The 26,892-nt window shown below is 41.7% G+C and overlaps 2 protein-coding genes across 2 annotated transcripts; both read right to left on the reverse strand.

The window, feature by feature from the left end:
- Positions 1-6,594: 6,594 nt before the first annotated feature.
- LOC139295314 (forkhead box protein O1-A-like) lies at positions 6,595-21,220 on the reverse strand. The gene is made up of 3 exons (XM_070917484.1): positions 20,618-21,220; positions 8,453-8,644; positions 6,595-7,779 (listed from the first exon to the last, which is right to left on the reverse strand). Exons 1-3 carry the CDS (start codon positions 21,218-21,220, stop codon positions 6,595-6,597), a joined length of 1,980 nt encoding a protein of 659 aa, XP_070773585.1.
- Positions 21,221-23,335: 2,115 nt separating this feature from the next.
- On the reverse strand, positions 23,336-26,517 carry mrps31 (mitochondrial ribosomal protein S31). Its single transcript, XM_070917826.1, has 7 exons — positions 26,383-26,517; positions 25,114-25,605; positions 24,730-24,882; positions 24,447-24,590; positions 24,293-24,369; positions 24,016-24,156; positions 23,336-23,917 (listed from the first exon to the last, which is right to left on the reverse strand). Exons 1-7 carry the CDS (start codon positions 26,490-26,492, stop codon positions 23,682-23,684), a joined length of 1,353 nt encoding a protein of 450 aa, XP_070773927.1. The 5' UTR covers positions 26,493-26,517; the 3' UTR covers positions 23,336-23,681.
- Positions 26,518-26,892: the final 375 nt, after the last annotated feature.

Consider the following 26,892-nt stretch of genomic DNA (forward strand, 5'->3'; position numbering starts at 1 on the left):
AAACATCCCAACAATAATATAAGAAATAACACCATCACTCATTCTATGGAGTATCCCTTCAACATATCATCTTATCGACCATCTTGTCCTTCTCAGAAGCACTTCTGTTGCACCCATGATGCTGTCACCCCGAGCCAAGATCCATCCAGAGTTGTTTGAACCCGTACGACCGACCTGATTTCCTCTGCTTCCTGTTCAAGGATCTTGTGATGGGGCTGATCAGCGGCTGCCAGGTTAATCTCATCATGAATTAATCTTCATCCTGGCCTCCCTCTGAGAGATGCAGAGATGTATTGCAGGTCTGACCCTGGGTGTGCATGTGCATATTGTGTTATATATTAGCAAAGCTCCAATGGCCCAAACCACCTAATTTCCTGGCTTTGTGCCTGGGCCACACAGACAAATTAGCCCGGCCCCAGCTTGCTGTGCAGACCCTCCAGGCCACCGCCCCCCTTTGGGAGATGCTTTCGCCAAAGGTCCACATTATTTATACAAGCATGGCAGGGGTAATCTCCATCAGCTCTGAGGTGCATTAAACAAACGTTCATATTAATCTTCTCATCTCATCAGACAGAAAGCAAATTCTTGCCTCATGTCGTTTGCACAAATTTCAGTACTGGACCGTTCGTGCGGTTGATGCCGATTGACCCCAAACAGCCAATATACCAGCTGTACAGTTATTAGCTGTAAGTTAGCTAAAAATGACTGAGTGTGAGGGGGTGTTTCTGTGTGAGCTTGATTTTAATTTGAGAGGTAGATCATATGTATGTTTTGTAACCAGCGAGGTTGACAGGATGTGCTCCAGTAAAACAAATAAATGACAGCGGGCGTCCCTTTAACCCCACTCAGCCACCCACCTTGCTCTTCCTAATACACTTTATTGACCAGTCAGGCAGGAGATGTGACCCGGCGGCTCTGGAAACAACCACTCATGGAGTGCTGTTGAATGGCTCTCATTATGTGATTAATTGTGTGTGAAGCAGGCTGTGTGTGTGTGTTAAACCGGCTATTAAGAGAATTTGTTAGAGGAAGAGAGTGAGTGAGTGAGAATAGAGCGAGATACATAAGATGACATGAATGCATATCATATATCCTTATGACAGCGGGCCTTTGAGATGTGCTAATGTGTGTACTGAAACTGAATGTCTGTATTGACCAAGAAAAAATCTTTCATTGACAGAAAAGTGTATTAAAATCTAAATGATGATGATCTTTTTAATTGACTCTGCTACTGAATTGAAAGTTGGAGACACTAAACATTGCGCCTTCATACACAAGACTTCACTAGCTGTAATGTGGCCTCATTTCATATACAGGAAATGAACCTGACAGAAGTGTGAATAAATGTTGAGACACTAGAAGGACCTTGGCATTTCATCAGAATATGCTTGAACATGTCTGTTTTGTTTTCTATTGCAGCAGAGAAAAGGCTTCAGGTGGCAACAGCAAACAGACCACATGGAGGATGACTAATTTACAATTTGTTCACATTTGCGACCATAAAAATCTTATCAGTTTCCTGGAAGTAATTCTGCAGTTGTGGGTTGTCATGGGTTGCAGCCTGTTCATGTTCTGAATGCTCAATTCAGCCAGCAGCTACGTTTCACAAATGATCAGTGAAATCTGGAGGATTTTAGTCTGAAACTGAACAAATCCTCAACAACTCCTGTTTTAAGATTATATCTTAAATGTCTCGTGATTATTTTCTTTGTTTTAGCGTCATTGTTTTTTTCAATGGGGACTGCATCATCTTCTCAAGCTGTGCCATTAGCTATGGGTTTATATTTAGTGATCATTTCAGTGAATTTCTCACATGGAGGCAGCTTTCACTATTTTGCACCAAAGACAGCTACTTTTTTGATGAACTCTGCAACACAACCCTGTGTTTATTGGACATTAAAATGCTGTTTATCTCTCACTATGCCCATTATATTCATGTAAACCATACATGTAAATCGTAAATACCTGGAATAAACAGCTGAACTTCAATAGGCTTCAATAGCTAGGCCACACCAGTCAGTGTGAGTTGCCTGCCATAAGAACATATACTAAAGCTCTAAAAGAAAGGAAGAGGAGAGGACAGACAGACGCACCACAGCTGGGAAGCCAAACACCCACTGTTGGAGCACTGGGAGTATACTACCTGTGAAAAAGATAATATAAACTAAAATCCACAAATAAAAACACCACACTTATATAATGTGCACACCGACAACACTCGTGACTGGAGGCCACCACCAGCCGTACTACTAGAAGTCCCTCTCCCATGAAAAAACAAGGATAAAAGGAAAACGCTAAAAACAATAATAAGATAAATAAGACTCAAATAAGAATAAAATCACACCTCTACATTACCGGAACAATAAAATACTAAAATGTATTTAAAACGTCATGGTTTGGCTTACCAGAGCCACAAGTGGACTGAGAAAACAGTCCAGCAACATGGAGGCAGCACAGAAAGCAGCAGCAGCAGAGTGTGGAGGCAGCCTGCAGTCTCACACACCTGCTCCCCATACGCCTTGTACCTCTCACCTGACCGGCCTCTGCCCCTGCATGGGTCCTAGTGTCACCTGATTATGTGGTTGTGCGCTGGATAGTCCCGTCAACTTCTTACAATAAAAATGTTATTCAAGAAACTGTTTAGACTGAAGGATCTTTCTCACACGCACTGCAGCCCTGAACTTACCCGGAGGAGCTGTATGTGTGTGTCTGAGTGAGTCACAGTAGGAAGGAGTGAAAATGTGCCCTGATAGAGATCAGAAGTCATGGAGAAGCAAGATAACTTTTAATTGGGGGCCTGCCCTGGGCCGGAAACTATTTGCAGGCAGTGTGCTAGAGGTACAGAGAGTTTTTGTTCACTAACATAATGTGAATCGACAGCAACTTGTTTCCTTCATTTATTGCACTTCCCACGAGTAAATGGTCAGATGTCATTTAGGATAACAGCCGCATGAGTTAATGGTTTGCTTTTATTGCAGAAAGACTTGCACACACACACATATTTAAGCAACCTATGAAAGTAAACGATGCTTGTCAGTTGACGGAATCATCACTGATCATATCACCAGCCTTAATGAGCTTCTCTTTGGTTTTGTCACTGGTGGTGCTCTTGGTGTTGAATTTGACTTCCTGGATACACTTATTGAAGACTGCCGTGAGATGTGACATCTACATTGGTGACTCATAACGGAGGAAACATTTTCTAAAGACTGTTTGAGGAGAGCTGAACAACTGAAGAACATACTCTAGATATATTGTATAATACTCATATCTGACATGGCTATATCTCGTTTTGTCATTTAACATCCCAAATATCCCCAATGTAAGTGACCTTGAACTGAAGTGCTTATTGACCTGTGTGACCTGGCTTGACCTCTGAGGATCTGAATGAGAGCATGTGGGCTTAATGACGGGTGGCCATCCTGCACGTGCCTCACTCTCCACAGCCAGCTTCACTGTTTAAGATGCACTGGTGTTGCATAATAACTTCCAGTCACACTGTTGTTTTTAAAAGTTACAGTCCAGGTCTTCCTAAAACCCACAAAACAATACAGCAAGGATCTTCCAAAAGAAGTAAAAGTCTGTGAACTAACATGTAATGTGAATGTAATGAGTCATATTGAAAGTGAAAGCATTGCAGCTTAGAACTGGTGTGGCTCTGTGCTTAATGAGCACTGACCACAGGCACAGTCAGAGCTGAGGAAAAAACTGAAGAATATCTGGCAAAATGTATCTTGTATTGTATGATAATAAAAAAAAATCATTGACTTTTCAATGACTTTCAAAGTCTCTCTGTCTTCTCTTTCTTTAGTAAGAGGTAGTAAAATACTTTCTGGTGCATTCCTGTAAAATTCACCCTGAAAATGTATCAACTTTCTGGCCTGGAATAAATGTTATAATAATACATTAGTCAGCAGACAGAAAAATAGTCCAACTTAAAATGAATAAATAAAGATGTATCAAATGTCACTGATGTGTGGTTGCCATTATATTGCCTTAAAATGCTACTATGATAAAGACACACAAATAGCATTTTGTTTTTCTTCCTTTAATTGCTTAAAAGTTCACATGGTGATTTATGCATTCAATAGGTTACATAGAAAAAACTGCACTTTTTCAAAAATACCTGGATGTGGATATCAAAGACACAATAAGACTGCGTTCCATTTTTCCTTGTAGGTTTCATCATTTGTGTAATGTAAAAGATTATATTATACTCTCTTTTTATAATGAAATGTAACAGACTAAAGCACCTTTTTAAGGTTAACAAAATTTGTGCAAGGTAGTCATTTGACCCATTATTACAATGCACCCATCACACATTTATGTTTTATTCCACGATATAATTAAATTGTGTTGACTGAGTTCCTTTCCTTGAGTTTTGTCTGAATAGACATTTTTTTAAAAATCTTTCAAAAGTAAAGTCTCACACAAATTCATGTTTAATTTAAAATGATTTACTGTGCTGTCACAACACAATTACTAGAAACTAATGGCTATAATCCTCAAGCACAAGAAATCATTAGACATACAAAGGCAGGCAATGCATCCCTCTGAACAGGTCCAAACAGTATTAATCAAAGAGAAAACAAACAATATGTACAAAAGGTATGTCAGAAATGAAGACAAATTCAATACATTACTCACTGAGGAAAATGGCAGGAAAACTCCCTTCAATGCTTCAGAGGTAAAATATTTTGAGGTATGAGTGTTCATATATTTATTGATATAGTTTGGATTGAGATATGTAAACAACCATTTCTAACACAATCAAACACACAGCATAATACTTCAGTATAATCCCCAACAAGTCATGTAAACCCTTCATATACAAAAATAATATGTACAACACTATAAGTCTGTGAGACCACGTAGGCACAGTGAATTGGCACGTGTTCGGTAGAGTAGACAACTCTTTGGTGCATAAAAAACTGTAGCTGCTGGGAGGTAAATATAGCAAGCACATCCTGTGCTATGTTAACTTGAAGACCATTTCTAGTCAATTTAGGATTTCAACATCAGCCTCTCCAACAACTGATACTCCCACTGTCTCACACAACGTAAGTCATGTGAAAATCTCCAAATTCTCCAAAATGTCCCTTTTTCAGAAAGTGATAAAAATTTCAACATGCTTCCCACGCTTTCTTCAGTTTATCCAATGCAATTTTTATTATTATTATTTTTTTAGAAGGTAACATCTCTAATGTATCTGTAATTTCCTTATTCAATATTAGTTTAATATACAAAAATACAGCATAACAATATGTAACTCAAATACAACATATACATTGTACACAGCATAGGCACACACATTTTTATGAACATACAAAGTACAAAGCGAGAATCCAACATCTACAATAAAAAACATAACATAAATAAATGCCTTCATACAGTATTTGAATGATGAATTAATCATTAACAGATGCAGCTGGTCTCACAGTCTCTAATGACATCTAATGGTGAGGAGATATGGCTTATATTTAACTCGAGTGCTGACTTTGACAGCGGTGTACCACAACATCTGTCTACACACATTTAAACTGTGTGCACGCCAATCAGAATATTTTCAGGATTTATTGGTGTTTGTTTCATAATCTGCTATGTGGTGTTGTCCAGATGTTTACTCCTGGACATATCCTGTTGTCACTGTACATTTCCTCTGGGTCATTTTAATCCCCTATTTTAATAAAGTTAAGCACTGGCTTAATGAGTTAACTGTGGACATATTTATCCATACTGTTATCTTGCTGAATATATGCCGCTGTTTTGGCCCCAAATGACTCCAAAACTGGCTCCTTTCACTGGATGATATTCAGTAAAGAACTGGTTTTAAAATGTCTTCCATCACCTACAAAGGAGTGTGTGGTAGGCCCTAACTTAGAACTGAGTTGTTGTGTCCCACAGGTGTTCTCAGCCGGGCCATCGGCTGCTGCAAAGCTCAATCTTAAAACAAAAGGTGACTGAGCAGTGTTGGCCTGATGTCAGACTGGCCATGACTCATACATTTGATCAATTACTTGAGCTCTACTGTTTTTTGTCAGGCACTCTGATACTGTGTTCTGATTTATGGAATATACAGTACTGTACTGTATATTCTTAAATGCCATGAATCAGCAAAAATAAATGAATATATACATATTTCCAGTTTTTGACAGCCAATTGTAAACAAGGCTAGTTCGGTAATGCAGGCTTGTCTCTCATTCATTTTCTCTCTGCAGAGCTATCTTGAAATATTCAATGCTGTTATGAATTTGGCAGTTGTGTTTAGTTTCAGTATCTGGATCTTAATGATAAACGTCTTTTGTTTACACTCTTAAATGTAAAGTAATAACATGTACTGTTATACATGGAGCTGCAGTCAAGACTTAGTAAGAACATTAGTTTGTGTTAGATGCTGTGTGGAGAGTGATGTTGGCTTCTTTGGATGTACATTTTCCAGTCTCTGAGTGAGGGTGATGCTGAGTTAAACCTGTGAGGGACAATGGAAAATGTTCAGGGACACATTCTGAGGACATTTTATTTGTTATAGTTTAATACATGTACTTACTGCCAGACTAATTGTCAGTCTCACCCGTTTGTGATCCACCACGTGTCCTAGCCTGACACCCAGCTATGTGTGGTGGTCTTCACCCTCTGGGGAAACCCATGGGGACCGGCTGCGGGGTCAAAGTTAAAGTCCAGTGCCCCGCCATCCATGAGGGTGTCATGGAGGACAGTCTCCATGTCACATTCAAACCTCTCAATGGACATGTTGTCCAGGTCACTGGGCAGCCGCTCCTGATTACTGTGTGGGTGAACCAAATTAAGTGCCCTGTAGCCGTTGTTGATGCCGTAGCTTGCCAAAACATCGTTAGTGCGTACTGGGTGTCCACGGGGCAGCTGCATGCTTGTCCTCAAGCTGGTCATTCGAGGGGGGGGCCCTGAAAGACTAGTCAGACTAGTCAGGGGGATCATGTTACAGCTATTCAAGTCTCGTGAGGTTGAAGGACCCTGGCTATGTATAACTTGTGGATTTACACGAGGAGCTGGGTGACTCTGGGGGGGATTCATCATTTTTAGTCCATTATGACCCCCCACGTGGCTCTGGCTGCTGTAAGTGGGCATTAGGCAACCTCCCCTCCCAACCTGAGGCACCTGTGCATCCCTAGAGGGCATCATGTCCCTACTGGCGTCTGCATCTGAGGTCAGCAGCTCTTTGAGGAGGCCAGCAGGGCAGATGTACGGATTCTCATAAGCACCAAAGCCTGGCTTGGTCTCTGGAAGTGTCTGCATAGGAGCAGGGGACAGGGAGTTCATCCTCATCTGGCTGTACATGCATTTACGGTAGTCCTGCTGTGGGTGCGGGGTCAAGCCAGTGGAGGTGTAGGGGCTACTCTGAAGCATAGCAGCATTTGAGGAATGTGAGGAGTCAGAACCCAGCTGGGGGGTTTTGGAAGACAGCAGGTTCAGATTATCCAGAAGACTCTCCATGACATTCTCTGAGCCATGCGGGCCCATGGATCCAGACACCTCGGACAGGCTGGGCAGGGTGGAGGTTATCTTGGTCCCTGTCGCTCCAGGATACATCATGTGGCCGTCAGACTCCCCCAGGTCATCCTGTTCAGAAGGGTAAGGTGAATGGCAACCACTAAGGGTGCTGGCATCGGAGCTGGTGCGCGTCCTGAAGGAGCTCCAGGCCTCAAAGTCCTCGTTACTGTGGGAGTTTGGGCTTCCCAGCCAGTTAGAGTACTGAGGACCAGGGCTGCCTGCTCCTCCCTCAACCCCTTCCTGTAGAGCCATCTAAGGAAATAAAAACATTAAAAGCTCACACAGGCTATCATTAAAATTACCAGTGTATTATTAACTTACATCAACATCTTAAGAATAATGTGGCATTTTGGAGAATACGCTTATTCACTTTCTCGACGAGGGTTAGATGAGAACATGGATACCACTTTAATACCTGAAGCTGCTACCAGCAACTGGTAGCTACCCTAGCTCTCTCCAAAGGGTTAGGGTTACAACAAAATCCACAGTGACTTGTCATCACTGTGAGGTTGCCAGGCAACCAGCGGAGATTCCCGCACATAACCTCCTGTACAACTACAAATTGTTGTTTTTAAACTTTGTATTAAACAAACAAGATATAACATGTTAATTAGAGACTACAGGTGCTGGCAGATTTGTTACCTTTGGACATAGCCAGGCTAGTTGTTTCCCCGTTTCCAGTCTTTATGCTAAGCTAGGCTAACTAATTGCTGGCTTTAGCTTGATATTTAACGGACCAATATGTGAGTGGTATCAATCTTCTCATCTTTCTCTTGGCAAGAAAGCAAATAACTGTATTTTCTAAAATGGCAAACTATTCCTTTAACCTAGATTCAGAAGAATTGTGAGAATAAATATATGGCCAAACTATATACAGATTGATGTTAAGTATGTGAGCACAGTGTAAATAAAAGGGGGACTGTACCTTTTTCTTTGAGGCCCTTCCTCTGCTCTTGGCAAGCTTACTGTTGTTGTCCATGGAGGCAGCTCTGCGTCGAGGTGACTTTCCGTTCTTTCCCCCCTCTGGGTTCAGCATCCACCAGGAGCTTTTTCCCGTTCCCTCGTTCTGTATGCGTACAAAGCGGCTGTGGAGGGACAGGTTGTGTCTGATGGAGTTCTGGACGGGAAAAAAAAATGAGTCATTTGTAAGTTATCTGTGGACATCACAGTTATGTGTGGGCTACAATGCAGTTGGAGGCATCAAAATAATTCCACAACAGGATTTATTTTCCAAAGATGCTTTTTTTTTATGGTATTGGACAACAAATTGGTCAATATTTTCCTCATGCATGACCCCTAAATATTCTAGTGCTACTATAAAGTGTTGTTTAAAGGCATGAAAGTCATGTCAAAAGAAGCAACATTTTCCATACAGAGCGGAGGAGAAGCTGGTAGTTGAGTGTGATGTCAAAGCCAGCAGATGAACAGGAATTATGCGTCCATATCCTCCGTTAATAATATTATGTCTACCGAGCCTTTTCCCCTCCCCCCTCATGTGCTTCAGCAAATGTCATTGGCCACTTTAGCACGAGGGAGCGAGGGAAGGATGAGATATGTGGTGTCATTCATTATGCACTAAATGAATATTTGGCACCCTTGCAAGACAGATCAGTACAGTCCGTCAGTACAGCTAGAGTACAGTGTCTGCTGCTGAACATGACGACTAACAAAATAAAAGATGGCATCAAACAGACTAAATGCTCAACAACATAACCAAACAGATTTTTTATCCAAACACAAGAACCTATAATGAAAGGAAAGTTAATGAAAATGATATACAGTATACAGTAGTACCATCATCAACTAAGCAAGTTTATCTAAAGTTGGCATTTTAGTGCATTCTATTTAGCCTAACTGAAGGTTTCACCTTGAAACTCTTCCAGGTGAAATCATTGGAAGGGAATGGCAAACTGCACCATATATCTGGCTGGGGACATAAAACTATTCTGTTTTCACATGACTTGCTTGCGTGATTGGCGAACTAAGCCTCTTCTTGTATGACGTTAAATATTTTAACTTTGAAGTTATGCTGTTTAGCTTTTATCATCATTTAACTGCTTGTAGTTGAAGCTATGAATTGAACGCTTGTTTTGAAAAGTCCTATATTAGGAGTTTATTACAGTGGTCATCCTCCTCCCTCCTCACTTTAGGCCATAATAATATGTTTCCTCTGATTTCCACCAGGTTTTATCTGCACAGCCCTATCCCACCAGCAGCAGCTCTGCTCCACCAAACTGAAAAAACAACACAGAGAAAACAAGAAAAGTGGGTCATTTTAAGTCATCTTGCACAAAGTATTTTAGATTCACAAACATCTCTTTCATTACCATGAATGTACCTACAGTAGACTCACAATGACTTTAGCTGACCACTGACAAATACAACATCAGAATCATCACAGCTGTTGGGTAAATGCATAAAGATTATCCAAGCGTCTCTGGGTATCTGTGTCTTGTCTCAAATCCAGGGTCCTAGTTTGAAAACTGCTGAGAGAGCAGATTCAGAAAACCTTTCCTGAATAGGACAGACTGTATTACTTTGGGTTTAACCAACTTGCTCACTTTTTGTGGTCACATTTGTCCTTGTGCTAACATGTATACACCTAAAGCCTCATTCAGTCCATTTTCTCTAATGCTATGTTATGTACCTTAAAAAGGACGCAGAGGCGCCTCCTGCGGTAATTCTCTCAGGAAGAAAAACAACGAGGGTTGAGGAGCAGAGAGACGGTCACACGGGACACAGACGTACTGTACAGACCAGCCTCTCTGGACAAAATCCTCCTAATGTGCGACTCATTGCTGGATGGTGGCTACAACAAAAGACCAAAGCACAACACAAGACATACTAGCAGGGAATTTCCCCTGAATACCCATGTGAATGCAAAAGCAGCTCCCTGCAGTTAGTGAAGCCAGATGTCCCCAACCACAGGATTCAACTGGGATATACAAAGCATGGAGATAAAGACACTCACATTCAAAATAATAGATGGATTGTCTGAGTGTGTCTATGAAACGCTGGTCTTGGATTAGGTTTTAGGCTTTTGGCAAATCCATTCAGTGCACATTAAGAATATGACTCATATTCTGTCATATTATCATGATAGGATTATACTTTATTGCATCTTTATTTATTACACAATTGTTATTGTTTACGTATTATTATTATTATAATTGTTATTACGACATATAACTTTCTAATGGAAAAATTGCTCTGTAAAGTGATAAAATAATTTTATGTAGCTGCATAACCGAGACTTAAACCAGAAGGACACTTCAAATAATTGTAGAAATAGAACAAGCTTAAAAGAAATTGTGAGTATTATTGTGGATGACTGTCCCCATATGAAGGCACTGAACCACAGCAAGTTCAACCTCAAGCTATACATCAACAGTAGCCTTGTGAAGCCTGATCCTGAGAGTGGAGGCAGCGGGCTGTGCATGAATGAGAAACATTTTACTGAAAAAGAAAGCGAGGGGAGGTTACAGAGTTCAGAGCGAGGATGGGGAGGGTGACAGAGTGAGATGTTTTTGCCCGCCGAGCTGGGGTCAATGAGTTCACTGTGTGCTGAACACGAGCTCCACGGCCACCGCTGACAGAGACATGCAAACAGGTTGGATGGGGCAAGAACAGAGAGAGGAGGAGAAGCATCAGATGAGATGTGCTGGGTCCGACCGTCTGCTTTCTGACTCACTACAACAGAACAACCCCCCCCTCACCCCGGTCCAGACTCCTCCCTTTTAAATAAGGCTTCCTGTGTCAGAGGACGTCCTGCACATGCAGACTGGAGAGGTGGAGTTAACACTCACTGCATGGCCATAAAATGCAATGTTCAATCTGTGTCATTTGATTCATTCTCCCCCTTTTTTTCTCTTTTACATGATCTCAATCTGTAACCGAAGACAGGAAATGAGTCATTAGTGAAGGACCTGAGATCTGAGCAGTGTGCTGCACAGACAACTTTTACTCCAATAACCAAACATGTCTTGCTCACACACGGCTGAGATCACTAGTGATATGCAAATGTCTACAGCTTCTGATTAGTGCCCACAATAGATCATGGACTGCATGACTGGGCCCTGTGAAGGGGCATTCTCTACTCGGCCTGGGATAATCCTTGTCTGAGACAGACCTCACCTCAGCCTAAAGAGAACAAAAGACATCCCCCAGACATAATTCAGGAGGTGCCCCACTCACACATTATGTCTCTGAAAGCCGGTCCCAAGGTGGCCTATATGTATCATTGTTGCTAAATTTCTTTAAAAAACCTATTGTCATGGCCCTCACTTTTAACTGACTTTGAAGCAGTAAAATATGTGCACCTGTGGGTGCGTGACAGCTCATGTGAATGTGGGGCATTAAGAAATCTATAGCGATCTTCATTGACCTTTCTTGGCGACCAGGGAAGTTCCCAGGCACAGATTACGGAGGCCTGCAACTGACATAAATGTTGAAGAGAGAAGATCTATTGTGTAGTGAACCAACGCAAGCTTGTACAAGAGTTAAGATGCATTACATACAGTATATCTCATTACAAAATATTGAGGACAATGGCTTGAGGACAAAATATCTTGCATTGTGTTTGTGCATGGGGGTGGGGTCATGTAAGTTGACTTTTGTGTGCTTAAAATGTATTATCTAAGTCAATTCTGCAGCATTCCTAGCTTTACAGCAACCAAACGTCTCTTCACATTCTTGCTACTAGCCTTTAATGAATCGCATGTGCTAATAAAATATATTGTTCTCTTTCCTATAAAAAAAAGGAAGCTCTTTGAAGGAGCGACATCTCTTGCTGCATTTTTTTCCAGAGTGATGCTGCAGCTGACACAAACTGGCACTACACTAAAGAATCCTTCAGTATTAATGTCACACTGGTCCTAGGTCGGCTGGTGTGAGAACGCCGGACATGGGAAAGGTCTTTTTGCTTCTGACAAAATCTATTTTCAGTTTGCCCTCAGAAATGCCACATGTTGAACAGCACGCTGTGAATGCGGTGCAGCAGAAACCAGTTGTCTCCCTACAGACTGAGATGTCGTGAGTCCACCTGCTGCCGCCCAGCTCAGATACATGGTAGAAGAAGAGCTGTGTTAGATTATGGAGAATCATCCACCATCTTAAAAATCTTCAAATGTACCGAATGATCTCTAAATCATCTGTGATCAATATCACCAAGACAAACTGCTTCAGCACGAAATGACTCCTCCTACTGGACTTCAAAACAATCGAATTGACACAGCTGCTGTTTCTTGTGTAGTGAAGCGTGACGCCTGCAGTAACGGTTGCAGGATAAGTAAACAAACAGGACCCAGTTGCAGGGACAGGTGCAGCCACAGTGAAAGTGGCCTCACTTTTGCAACTGGTCCAAACGTTTTACATACAGCACCAGACACAACCACAGACAGGACAGAGGATCCCCCAGGAGACCGCCTGCTGGAGACCAGCTGCTAATCACTAACTCGGTTTTATATCAGTGATGAGGCCTGATGTTTAGTTAGTGATGATCTACTGTAGTGGTAATGTAGTGGTCTCATGCACAAAAATATTGAAAATAACATAATCTTTCCTCTTACAAGTGAACATTTGAAATGCTAAGCAATAAAACACACCCTTGTTCATTTCAGTACACTCAGAGGTTTTGCTGCAACAGTCTTCTTGGTCTGGTATGACCAGTAGCTTATGATGGCTAATGTTAGCTCATGTTTACACTTTAGATATAGCTATGTCACTGACATTACTTTATCAGCTTGCTGACGTTATACCCTTTTTATACTTGTGCTACGGCTACGATATGTTTTAGCGTGCCACAGACGAACATTTCAATGGCTTTATCACAAAAGTAAAACAAGAAGGAAACACATCGGGTTTATTGAAATGTTCATCTGACACATGCTAAAACCTCAGAAGTAAGAAAATCAGCAAACTAACTCAGTAATGTCAGTTACGCAGAAATGTCTATTTAAAGTTAGCAAGCATTAGCTCATATTAGCCACCATTTAGTGTCGTATCACCTTTTTTTATTTTCTTCCTTCTAATCAGAGCTTCATTGAGCTCAGCGAGGGGCGCAGCCGTCCTCAAAGCATTGTTTTTGTGTTGCTTCTGCCCAAAGGCTGTAGAGAATGAGGAAACGCTTGGGACAATTGTCCACAAATCAAAATCACATTAACAGTGAAATAAAAATGCATGCTAATCTCTTTGGCTGCCATTGATAACACAAGGAGTTCAGCTGTGGCAAACTTCTTCACCAGTTTGACGTCCGTCCTCAACTGTGTAGGAAATAAACAGACTTCTGCTAACTAGTTGATTGTGTAGCTCACAATATCAATTCTCAGAGCCGCTAAATAAAACATGGAAAAAAACATCTAATTTGTAAAATAATAATTTGTGAAAAAAGCAAATAGCTTGTTAATCTTGTGAGACAAGAGGTGACAGTGTTTGACCTAATATGTGTATGGTAAACACATTAGTTATCTTATACCGTAGACGTGTAGATACCTGTCAATAAATCAGAACTGTTATCTTTAATAACTGCTGTCACATTACTACCACTACAAAGCAGTCAGATATCTGGTGTAAACATGAGAATAAGAGAGCACACACTTGCAGAGATTACAGTAAAAAGGACAAGCCACTTCCTGACAGTGTCTTCCTGTGCACCCCGCCCCCGCCCACAATTTCTCATCTGACCCAGGAAGCACAAGCAGAGTTGTATGGGACCTGAGTTTTCTGTTACAGGGCGGTAAAAAGGCAAGCACGGCTGCAGAAGAAGAAGAAGAGCCCTCCAGCTCGGTGTGGAGACCGTGACGCCTCTTCATGGTTCCCGGCACAATGCAGGCTGCTTCATTAACACTGAGCATCAAACTGAGTGACCTACTTCTGCAATGGCTTCAAAGTGGGACCGTGAAAAGGAATGGAGAGCTTTGTTTTAGGAGTTTAGCGGTAGTTAAACAAGGAGGAGGGAAATGACAGACAGAGTTAAACATCCTCACGTGATGTGCTATTGATTAGAAAAAAAACAACAACACACACACAATCGTACTTAAATCATACTAAATATTCAGAAACACCAAGGTGATTACAAACTTGATTTCTAATCTTTCTCAGCCTAATCTTCAGAGTGACACACATTCTTTGCACACTTCACAGGGTAAAAAGGCTGACTCGTTGTCTGCAGGATTGAATGCTAATCTCAATTACTCTTGATCCTGTTTCTCTTTCTTCACTCCATATTTCTTTGCCTCCCTCGGCACCCACATCCTTTATATTTTGCATAATGGCTTTGAGGCCAGGTTCTTTTTGTGAACATAATATAGAGGGGGATTATTGTCCTGCGCAGGCTGGAGGACAATGCAGAAACCCACATGCCACAGATTCCACAGACTCACATGTGTCGGCAGCAGACTGTACACAGGCTTCAGCCCACAGCCAGCCAGTCAGCTGACTGCTCCCCTTCTTCCCTCAAGCCACGGTTGCTCCTCTTTGAAAGCCCCTGCCCCAAGCCTCCCTTTCTTCATGGGGTTACATGGAGCTTTCTGTGGGCCTCTTAAGTTCAGGGCAGGCCTCCCTTTTTTAACCTTGTGATCCCAAGACAAATAGCTGGCAGTTATTCAGGGTTTTTTTCTGTCCTCTTTTAGCTGCCTTTATCTCTTTTCAGGTCTGTGTCCCCAAACTGAGTTCATAAGCCAACAATTAAACACCTCTTTTAGGGTGATTCATTTTAAAATGTACCCTTTCCTCAACAAAAAACGGAAACTAGAACTAAAACTCTAGAATTTCCTTTCTACTCTGATTTTAAAATGCTTTGCTTTGAGCTAAATGCCAATGTCAGGATGCTAACATGCTCACGATGACAACGTTACCTCACCTATGTTTAACAAGTATAGTGTTAACCATGTTCAACATCTTAGTTTACCATGTTAGAATACTAACATTTTCTACAGTATTGAGCACTAAAGACAAAATACAGCTGAGGCTAATGAGAATGTTTGTTTTGCAGGTATTTGGTCATAAACCAAAGTGTTGGACAAACTTATTAAAAGTTAAGAGATCACCAAAGTTACTACAATTCATACATTTCTGTACCAAATTTCTTGGCAATCCATCCAGTAGTTGTTGAGAAATTTCAGTCTGGACCGAAGTGAATAGAGCCATGCTGCTAGCGTGACTAATGCATATATATCATATAATTATTTAATTAATACTGTGTATCCTATTCTTACAATATAATAACTTTTCATTGGTCAAATTACTTGAGACACTTCAGTTGGAACAAAGTCAGTGTAGGTAAAACTGAAGCCATTGTGGGACAAACGTTAATTCATGGCACCATCATCTACAATCATACACACTCAACCCGCACTTCCACTAGCGGGCACTTTCGTCAGCTGTTACTTGATCTGGGGGATGTTGTTCAGGTAGAGTGAGCTTTTCCACTTAGCAGCACGGCTCACCCTGAATAAATACCGTCAGTGTTGTTTGTCACCGAGTTTCCACAGTGCTCATACGCAAACATCAGGCACCAGCACAATCAACAGGCTACTGATCTGACACCAGCGTTAAATGATATAGTGAGATAAACCACTTCACAACAGGCAGCTATTGCACACATTACTGCAGGCTGCCACCAAAACTGTATATGTATCCATGAAGCACTGGTGCATAAATACAAAAACTGCCTTACATCTAAACCAGCTTTTATGTACTTCATAACCTTTAAAAGGTTGAACTGTAGATAAAATACTTTCTTGCGATTAACATGTTCTGAAATGAACATCTCAAACCAAGCCAGTTAAACTCAGGGGTGCTACTTCCTGTTCCATTATTTAAGGTCACAGTTCACTGAGAAAAACAGTGGCAGTACCAGTAAGATGGTAAAGTACCTTGCATGCTGCACACTGCCACTCATAGACCCACCAATATCCCAGGGGAACCAGTCCTCCCAGTTGGCAGGGGCCCCTCTCTTGTGGCAAAGGCATCATGATCGCTAAGCGGCCACACAATTTTTAGAGGGAAAACAAAAAAATCTCCATGACATGAGGGAGACAGGAAGCTGAAGCGGCAGCAGCAGCATCGCTCTCGTCCTGCCCTCCGCCCACCTTCAGTTTTCTAGGTGGAGCTGTATAATCACTGAGTTTCAAACTCAACGCCCTCCACCCGCCATGAGGTCTCTCTATCTGTCATTACAATCAGGGACGCTCATGCATGTGGATTCTAAAGTCAATACATAGGCCAGGATATGACACAAAACATAACAATAAGCAGACTGATGATTTCTTTCAGCATGTGGTGGGAACGCTGAAATGGAATAAAATGACTTCATATAGAATTAGATGCACAAACATGATCCATATACGGTCTCTCCAATTGGCTTTTTCCAGCCCTGACCCTCGTGCTTGGCAGGGCGGGGATGTTAACACATGGCACTGTTTTCCATCCACTCGGCAGGAAATGCATCATAGTTCATTGTGGGGGAACTGTCATGTTTTTTTAACAGGAAAGTGTAAAAATAACTATTAGCCGGTGGTTCCAAGGCCCAGCAAGTATGCCAACATTTAGGAATGCAGAGGTTGAAGGAGAGATGTGTTGATTTGATATTAAAGATAAACAAGCTGGAGCTATTGTTCTTGATGTGAACCCATAAGGCCTTTGCTGCTTCACTGAATGGCACAAAATGAAGAGTTGCTGCAGCAGAACTTTTCCCTCTAACACTGAGTTAGGGGTGTGAGTAAAATGCTTACTTGAAGTAATTACTAAAAAGGCTTTTTTTTGTTGTTTTAAAAAATGACACCCAATATTGTGGAAAACAGTGTGAGTGGGAGGGTTCAAGTACTTGTGTTGGAAAGTATCTGCCCTGCTGAAATGCACTTGACCAAGCCACTGAACACTTACAGTACAAGCGTCAGCGGGGCTGATCTGTAGCTGCCCTTGTGTTGGAAGCAGGCATAAAAACATTGCAAGAACTGCACGTCATTGATTCGATGGTCTCTGTGTTTTAACAGCAGTAAAACAGGACTCATCTTTTATCTCCAAAGTTCAACAAATCTGGGATATATATACAGGCACTTAATTAGATATGAGGATACAAACAAACTGGCCAATATGTGAGATACTTTAAAAAAAGAGTGTGTAGAGAAAGTACAGCCATGCTAGTAGTAACTGGTATAATGTTTACCATGTTTACCATCTTAGTTTAGCATGTTAGCAGGCTACATTTGCTAATTAACAAAAAACACAAGGTAGAGCTGAATTTACATTCTGACCTGATGGTGGCGCTAGATTAAACGTTAAAGGATCACCTAAGTTATTACAATAATAAATGTGTGTAGCAAATTTCAAGGCAATTTCACTAAAAACAACATATGTGCATCACGAGAGGAAAAGTCAGGGGATTACCAAAGTCAGTAGGATTCATCCTCTGGGGATCATGAATGTCTTTACAAAATTTCATGGCAATCCATCCGACAGCTGATGAGCAATTTCAGTCTGGACCAAAGTGGTGGACCGACCCACCAACAGGCCGACATTGCCATCCACAGAGCCACGCAGCTAGTGTGGCTAAAAAGTGAAGCTGTGGTTGGAAAATTTGGGGCCCTGGAGGTCATGCAGGCTACATGCAGGATCACATGAATCCTATAACTAGGGCTGGAGAATATGACCTGACAATTTACCTCGATAACAATAAATGTAATAATTTTTTATACATCAATTCAGGTATTTGCTCTCTCATGTTGACTCACTTCTGACATATTTGTCCTGTCTAATTACTGTATGACGAGTTAAAGACACTGAGCTGATTGGTCAGTTGAACTTCTGGTCAAATGTCATTGATTGGTGTAGCTACTGTTTATGATATAAAAGAAGTAATAAAGACCTCATAGAAAATATGTTATTCAAAAAGCGATTGGGGACCGCTGCCCATTATTTACAGATCTTGGCACAGAAAGGACAATTGGCCTTATTACAAAAGTCTAACTCTCTGAACTCCACTTGGACAAACACCTTCAGCAAAAGGCCTGAGAGAGGGAAGTGACAGGATAAAGAGCAGCGATCCCTTTCTCCAAGCTGTAGCATCCGCTGAGGAAACTCTAGAAGACAGGGACACAAAGATATGAGCGCACTGCTCAGGAATGGAGGATGTCTGACGTTGTTCCCAGCATTCCCTTCTCCCAGCCCCTTCCCCTCCGACACACTCCCCAACACTGATTGAGCTGTTTGTGTCACCTCCTGTTATTGTCGTGTTAGCTCCGAACAGTTTACTCCAAGATGGCTAAACTCTGTCTGCATTCCTACCAGCCAGCGCACCTACATGTAACAAAGTGTAGCTGAAGAACTGCAGAAAGACCATGAAAAGGAGGAAAGGGAGGTTTAGCAGAGCCATAGGTCATAATAAACGCTGTGGTCAAGCTTTTCACAAGGGGGTGTTAAACAATGGAAACTATATTTGATTGAGGTTCACAAAGGCATTTCCTGACATAACTTCGAAATTGCATCTCATCAGCATGCAGGGGTTACAGGAAGGGCTGCAAAGCTGAAATATGAATTTGACTCCAATTTTGTTTGCGTGTGCAGGTTTTAATTAGCGTCTACTTTGAGTGCAAGACTTTCTCTGTCTGGTTTTGTCCTCAGTTCATTTCTATCCATCATGCCTGAGACAATATTAAGACCTGGATTAACATGTTTGTGCAGGCATTAGGCAAATGCTCTTCTCAACTTGTGCCTTTTACTAAATATTTCCAGGCCAGAAAGCACAGCTTTCAAATTTCAGGACTGTACCAGGGTTTCCATGACTGCAAAAATGCTGCATAGGCCATGAGTCAGTATGTTTTGCGGTAATACTGGATAGATTGTTCCCACTAAGGTTTGTTCAGGAATAGGAAAAGAAATCTGTGTGGAGCTACACAGTATTCCTGCACCTTATTCTCCACAAACCAGATTTCAACCATCACTCAGTCAAGGCTTGTTCTCAAACAACTAGTTGTATGCCCTTGTTCAACTTCAGGATGGTACAGAGAGAAATATTCTCAGGCACATGTATGGGATGTTTACAGTAAGACTTGCTGGTCCTTCCTCACTGACACAGCAGAGAGGCGTGTGCTACCACTGACAGAGGAAACCACTCCAAAACTTCAAAGGTTACTGAGATGCTGAAGTTCAGAAGCCAAATTCAAGATTAACCATTGAACACTTTTGAAACCACGTTCATGGACAAAACTACACTTCTTAACCTTTTTACACACAGGAAAAAAATATTTTACTCTCTCTCTTCCTGGTGGGGAAAGAGAGTAAAAGTATCATTATGCTGTTATTAATCATTTCTGATAAATGACCATCACCAGTGAATGTGCACTCAATATTGGCCTGAAATAGAAAAATAGTATCTGCAGGTCCCTGATTGGAGCTAGTAGAGATGAGTGGTGGCTTTGAGTAGTACACTAAATTTTGAATGAATCTCAGTCATGTTGGACTGACAACACCACTGACTAGAGAGGAGGAAAAACACAGGTATTATTAAAAACACAATAGAATTCAGCCATCATTAATTGTATTATTTACAACTGTGATTCTCCTACTGTGAAAAGTCAAAATGTCTTGGAAAATGCTTATTAATACCCATATTCCCAATTATACAGAATTATAGCAGGATGGAGCCAGTTTGTAAACTGCTGTGTTGAGAGTTCGAGTGATTTAAGTGACCTTTTGCAGTTTACAGAGGCAATGAATCTGCATGCCATTTAATGGACCTGAGATTTAATCGCCAGCATTTTTAGAACTTTGTGTTTGTCTGCTGGTATCTGCACTTTTCCACTTTCTGCACATTAAATAGAGCAGATCAGGTTCAATAACTGGGTCTTTTAAACAATATTGTGCAGATGTGCTGCAAACTGCACTGAATGACAAAATATAACGTAGGAGTCATTTATAAATAAAATATCTTTAAAATTCCGTTATGAGCTTTTTCACAAGAGTATGTTCCGTCTCAAGTTTGTGTTTTTAGTTTTGGTTTGGTGTTGTCAGTGTTAAAGGACTTCTCAGGTTCATCCTCAACAACTGGATGCTCCCACTGACAATAAGCCCTCACGTGCACGCAGACACTCACCTTCCAGCCCGCGGAACTATTACTGTCCCCTTTATCCTTGAAGTAAGGCACATTCTTGACCATCCAGTCGTAAATCTGAGACAGTGTCAGCCTCTTCTCAGGTGAGCTGTCTATGGCCTTGGTGATCAGGTCAGCGTACGACATGTTGCCCCAGGCGTTGCGACGGGACGCGCTGCTCTTCCTCTGGCCGGAGCTGCCCATGGGTGCGACACCGGGAGGAGGCACCTGTTGCTGAGGCGGCAGCTGCGGACCCGGGAGCTGCTGCTGCTGCTGCTGCTGCTGAAGACGATGATGATGGTGGTGGTGATGATGTAGATTCACACAGTTTCCCTCCCGACACTGAAAATCATTGCAGGGCACAGGCGGTTTCTGCTCTGCATACTCCTCATAGTCCTCCTCCAGCAAGCCGAGGTTACTGATGAACTCTGTGTTTCCTCCCGGTTCCTGCGGCACAGACGGTGCCGGGGAGGACGTGTTGGAGCTGGCCGGGTCGTTGAGCTCCGGCCGGTGCAGCGGCCAGGTGCAGGAGCGCGGGCGGGAGAGAGGCTCAAATTCCGGGTCTATTTCGACCGGCTGTGCCTGCGGTGGCGGTACCTCAGCCATGTCAGAGTCAAACCGGCTCTCACTGTCTCACAGATACTCACATAAAACAATCAATAATACTTGATGGGGAAAAAACAAGGTAAAAAAATAAATGTTGCGTTCACACACCAGATCCCAGCACCAAGTCAGACAAGGCAAGAGAGGTTTGTAGTTTAAAAGTCGGAGAACTGTTCTGTTCAAAGTCTTCACTGAAGTTCACACCATCCTGCACCGACCAGTCTGCCGCTCTGCCACTAACAACACTGAGTATGATGCTGCCTTCACGGCCCACTCACAGGCTCCGTCTTCTGAGTTCTACTGTATAACTTGACGGTGCATTCATGTGCTCTTTGGTTGGACGCCCTGCCTATATGGACCCAGTTTGAAATAAAATGTGCATCATATATGTGCAATGAATTTCTTTCAAATTTACAGTCGAGCTTAGATAATTAATTAGGCAATCATTAAAGAGCACACATTTATCCTCTTCATATTCATAATATGAACTCCATAGCATCTTAAAGTTTTTAGGAGCCGTATAAACTCAGGGGAAACTGTGCTTAAGTTTAACATTTTCTGCCATGAGTTACTGTGCTAGATGCTACCATGATGTGTTGACAGCCATCTAGACAAAAATTAAAGCCAGAGTCGGCTAAGTTAAGCAGAGAGTGAAAATACAGTTACTCCTGGTTATTAAGACCAGATCTATAACCGTAAAAGTGATCAACACAACACATCTCATTCAACTCTGTCATTAACTTCTCACTTCTCCAACGTATTTTGACGGCAACTAAATGCAGAGGAATATGCCGACTCCCTTGAGCGCCTCGAGAGATACTGTAACCATCACATCACCAGCGAGAACTGTTTTTTTCTGAATAGCCCTGCTTGCCAGTTGTGGTTTTCGTAGTAAAATCTCTTTACAGGTACACTATTTTTAGAAGAGTGACATATTGTGTATTGTGTGGCTGGGTATTTCCCACACATGGTCTTATTTTCATAAAAACAGTCCGGCCATCAGTCTGTGTTTTTGGCTGGTTATTTTAATTGATTTTAATATCCAAAACACTGCCACTACTTCATGGAATGTTATGACACCACTTTGCAGGTCAATCATATCCAGTTTCATCAGACTGGTTAATACAATTACTCCTACATGTTACTGTGTTGGGCTTTTTTGGTTGAAATATCTAGGTCCCAGCCTTGTAAAATTGTTAGAAATCCTAACTTTATATGGGACCACAGCCATCAGTAGTGCCATCTAGTGGGTTATTAACATATAAGACATTTCTGAGCAGAGCCAGGTGTCTTTCCACACAAAAACACTTCATCCAGCTCTTACACACACACAGGAGGAAGTGTTGCCAACATCTTATCATGCCAATCACGACTGTGTTTAAGGAAAAGTGAACAAAATGTGGAAATGAGGCACTTTCAAATGTCAAGCTCTCATTTTCCACACCTTCTCAGACAATAGATTGCTAAGGGTGTTTTTAGACCAGGAGGAATCTGTCTGGTACATTGTTAACATGTTTTTTTAACTTTAAAAGCACTTCCCTTGCAAAGGGCACAAAGTTCAAGGTCTCATTTACATTCCTACATTAAACCTGAGGTCCTAGATGCTGCACAGTTCATACTTTTTACACGACCTGCCTGGGAAAACACCATTAATCATGATCACAGGTGTTTGTGTGACCTTTGACACAAAAAAGTACAAAAATATTGTCATCAACCTGTTATCTTTGAAGCTTTAACTGTCCACTGTTGTTGTTTTCTGAATGCAACCTAATCTGCAAACGTGCCTTGGTACAAAATTAAACCTTTTGTATCAATATTTCAATCCAGTTAAGCAGGATAACTCAACACAATTTTTACACATCACTTAATAACCTGTGTATCACTAAAACAATTGTACTGATATGACTGTAAAGCTAATTATAATTATTTGTGGAATGAATTTGGTATCAAAGATTCTGAAAATCCAAATATTCTTTCACGCAACTGTGTCACCACACTAGTGACACATCATAGTCAGTTAATTGCCTGCATTAGCATAAGATTGGATGCAGATGAAATGTGTACAAACAATCAGTGGTAGATGTGGTAGAAAATAAAATAAGCAAAAAGCCATGACTGTACTTTTGTTGCTTTATATTGTTTGTATATTTTGTACAAGCACTTGTATAAGCAACATTTCACTTTCTTTCTGCACATTTTTCCTGCAACAAGCCACCGCTAAAGTGATGAAACAGTCTGATGAACATTTTAGAAACAGTAGATACTGTACAATGTTAGACACCCGGACACAGACTTGATGCCAGCCCACTCTAACAGGCCTCCTGGCAGAGTTAAGAAATCCAAGCCAGGTTTCGACTGGAACCTGTTAAACTGTATGGGTATAGAGTATCAGAGTCACAACCCCCCGCTGAGTAAATGTGTCCACATTCAGCAACTGTTGAAAACATATTAAATTGTCTTAAGCTTAGTTGAGGTAAACATCAGCTTCCTTGAGGACTTCCTCTTTTTGTTGGAAATAGTCTCTGAACCAGGAAATGTGTTCCCTCTTCTGTTGGACTGTCAGGTAGGGGTTTCTAGACAGACCGGCCACCACGAGCTCCATGAAGTGACGCACTGGTCCCTGGCGGGGGAAACCCTCCTCCAAGTGTTTCTCTAAGAAGATATGCTCATGGAATGAGACACTCGCTTCCTCCTCAAGGCCTAACATAGAGCAAGAAGACAGTCAATGTGGCCCCTCGGACAAAAAGTCATTTTTCCTTCTCTATTCATTTAACTAGAATACAGCATTCATTACTCACCAGCTTCATTGTTGATTGGGTACTGCCACATTTTGCCCTCTTTGGTCCACTGGATCATTTCCTCAAGCCCATTGCGGGGCCTTTGGTTGGTCGACAGAGACAACTGATGAGCAAAGTCCACGTCCCATAGAGTGGGCCGCACTGAAAATATATGACAGCAGCATTAAGGGCAGACGTCCTGATGAAGTTAAAACCAAAAGCTTTTGCAATGTGACATCAAAATTTGTTTAGGAGAGACAGAGGCTGACTGCACGACAACATCTAAATTCCTTATTACCAACTGCTGATTCAACTCCATCTTCATCAGTAGTGGAGGAGAAGATGTTAAGTCTTTTCCCTGAGAACAAGTTCCTCCTAAAAAATAAAACACACATTAAACAAACGGTCCATCTAAAAAACTATCCGAGTAAAGATGTGATGAAAGTATTTACCTTCTCCGAACGCCGTCCAGCTCAGCAGTGATTCCTCTGTCGTGTGTGTATCCCCGGCCGTCGTCATCAAACTGGATCTGGTTAGCCGGCCGGGCGCTGTGGCGGTTGGGATTCTTTCCTACTTTCATGTCAGCGATAATTACTCTGAGAAAATATTGTTGGATTAATGTTTATTGCATGTGAAGGGGGACTTTTATTTTCCATTATAGAGAGTGAAAAAGCAAAAAAACAACATTCATCCCATTAACATTCATAATACTGGAGACATATACGAGACACATACCCAAGGTTGTTCATGTCCCCTTTCTTCTGAGCCTCAGTGATGGACTCGTGCTGCCTCAGCTGCCGGAGCAGCTCAGACTCGGCCTGGCTGCAGTTAGGCAGAGTGGAGGCAGCAGCAGATGCAGCCGCAACTAGTTCAGGATCCAGTGTCTCACTAAAAAACACAGTGCAGAGAGGCAGAGAGTCAAGAGGATGAAGAAATATCATCTCAAGACTAGGGTGTCAAGTAAGCAACGTGTTTACAGGCACAAACTAGTGACTGTGTGGTCATCTCATCACGCTGAGACAAAAGAAAACACGTCATTGCAAAGAAGAAAACTGAAAGAAACCTGCACATTAACAAAGCAATGCAACCTGATGAATAACCTCTCCCAGTTCCTCTCACCTCTGCGATGAAGCCTCCACTGTAGCCTTCTGAAACATACTGATGGTGCTCTCCATAGCTGCTGGCTTTGACTTGGGGGCAGACTCATAACTTTGCCTCACTTTCAAGTTTTTGAGCTTCCTCTTATTAGTTAATTCCACCTTCATGGCTCCAAGAAGGTCAAGGAGACTCTCTTTCCCACTCTTAGCTGCATCAGTCTTAACTTGTTTTGGCGCTGCTGCAACCTGTTCAGTTTTAACGTCCATCTGCTGGTGTGTGGTACTTCCATCATCCGTCTTTAACACTACTGACTCTTCACTTTGTTCTGCCATCTTGATGACTTTTTTGTCATCTTCAGCTTTCTGTGTAACCAAAGTTGGAGTTTCTGTCAGGTCAGCCTCTTTATCTGCATTTGTTTTCTCATTTTGATTAGAGGAGGCAACGTTGTTTTTCTTTTCACATAGTCTGACTGAACTCGTGCTGAGGGCTTTGACTCCACCTCCATTTGCAACCCTACATCAAGAGCAAAACAGAGTTAATCATCATAGGGGTCTGAATCAGAAGGGATCACAAGAGTTTGAATAATCATTATATTATTACAATATTCAATACTAACACATGACAATTATTATTAGGGGTGGGCCATACTGTCATAAAATAACATCATACTATTTTCTGGAGTTTCTGCAATATGATATTCTTCAGTCAAAAGAGTTGACTAAAGCAATATTCTGATCCTGTTTTAAATACCTCTTCTCCAACCAAAGTAGAAAAGCTGCTTTTTAACTTAAGTGATTACACTTCACCCAGTGAAATCTTGAGAAAAAATATAAAGTATGGTGCTGTCGAGTCACAAGCTACAGTATATACATCACTCCATATAATAGTCTGTTAGCCAGTACATGGTGGGAAGTAGAGACCATGAATGAAACTGTAACAGTAATAACGATGTAGGATGTTTATCTTACGTAGATTCATAGGGTTTTATAGTTGTAACTGCATATACACGTTGCCGTGGAAACGACCTGTCGGTGATGCACCTGAACCGCTTGAAGAAATGTCAATCAAAATGTCCCGCCCCATCAGAGCAGGTTTAGTAAGCTAACGTTAACAGCTAGCTGTCCCTTCCTTCCACACCTTGTATTGAAAGAAGCTATTTCGAATGCACATGGTTGCCATGTGTACAAACGTTGTCCACTTTTCGACCACAAAAGTACATCTCTAAACCCAGTAAGTAGGTGACATTAATGTGTTTCATTATATATCCCGTCCAGTCGCAGCCAAACTCACCTGAAAACTGGAGTTGCAGCCTTGTCACATTTAGCTGGCAACACACACGACTCATACACACAGACTGAGTTTCGAGCCGTGCACACAGTCCGGAATAAAAACCTATACATGATTGCTTCTTGCAATGCCCTTCCACGCTCCTGACATTTGTGGCCGTTGCCACTAAATAAAGTCACCCCCGTAAACTCGAGGACAACATTGGTTCCGGACCAAGAATTATTGATGTTGGATGGTAAGTTACTCTCCGTATTTAATTTAGTTATAGTGCGATTTGTTAAATTAAATTAAATGGTACTGGTTATTTTTCTATTAAAAACATTTACTTAATTGATTTGTAATAAGTTACATTTCGATAAACGGCAAATGTATCTGTAAGGTCCTCAGTTATAGTCTCGCGATAGCACAACCGGAACGTGACTCAAAATGGCGATGGAATACAAGCGCTAATTCACCAACGGAGGTCCCGGCTGCAATCCGTGAATTAGTTAGTTATTTATGTCAAGAGATGGA

This window comes from Enoplosus armatus, chromosome 13 (genome assembly GCF_043641665.1).
Source record: "Enoplosus armatus isolate fEnoArm2 chromosome 13, fEnoArm2.hap1, whole genome shotgun sequence".
NCBI lineage: Eukaryota > Metazoa > Chordata > Actinopteri > Centrarchiformes > Enoplosidae > Enoplosus > Enoplosus armatus.

Excerpts from the sequence above, each read along its gene's own strand:
- LOC139295314 (XM_070917484.1), bottom strand. The coding sequence starts at position 21,220 with ATGGCTGAGGTACCGCCACCGCAGGCACAGCCGGTCGAAATAGACCCG. Across the intron at positions 8,645-20,617 it reads ATAGTTCCGCGGGCTGGAAG|AACTCCATCAGACACAACCT; the intron begins GTGAGTGTCTGC and ends TTTCCCGTCCAG. Across the intron at positions 7,780-8,452 it reads GAAGGGCCTCAAAGAAAAAG|ATGGCTCTACAGGAAGGGGT; the intron begins GTACAGTCCCCC and ends TTATTTCCTTAG.
- mrps31 (XM_070917826.1), bottom strand. The coding sequence starts at position 26,492 with ATGTATAGGTTTTTATTCCGGACTGTGTGCACGGCTCGAAACTCAGTC. Across the intron at positions 24,157-24,292 it reads TGGAGTTGAATCAGCAGTTG|TGCGGCCCACTCTATGGGAC; the intron begins GTAATAAGGAAT and ends ATATATTTTCAG. Across the intron at positions 23,918-24,015 it reads CCCAATCAACAATGAAGCTG|GCCTTGAGGAGGAAGCGAGT; the intron begins GTGAGTAATGAA and ends GCTCTATGTTAG.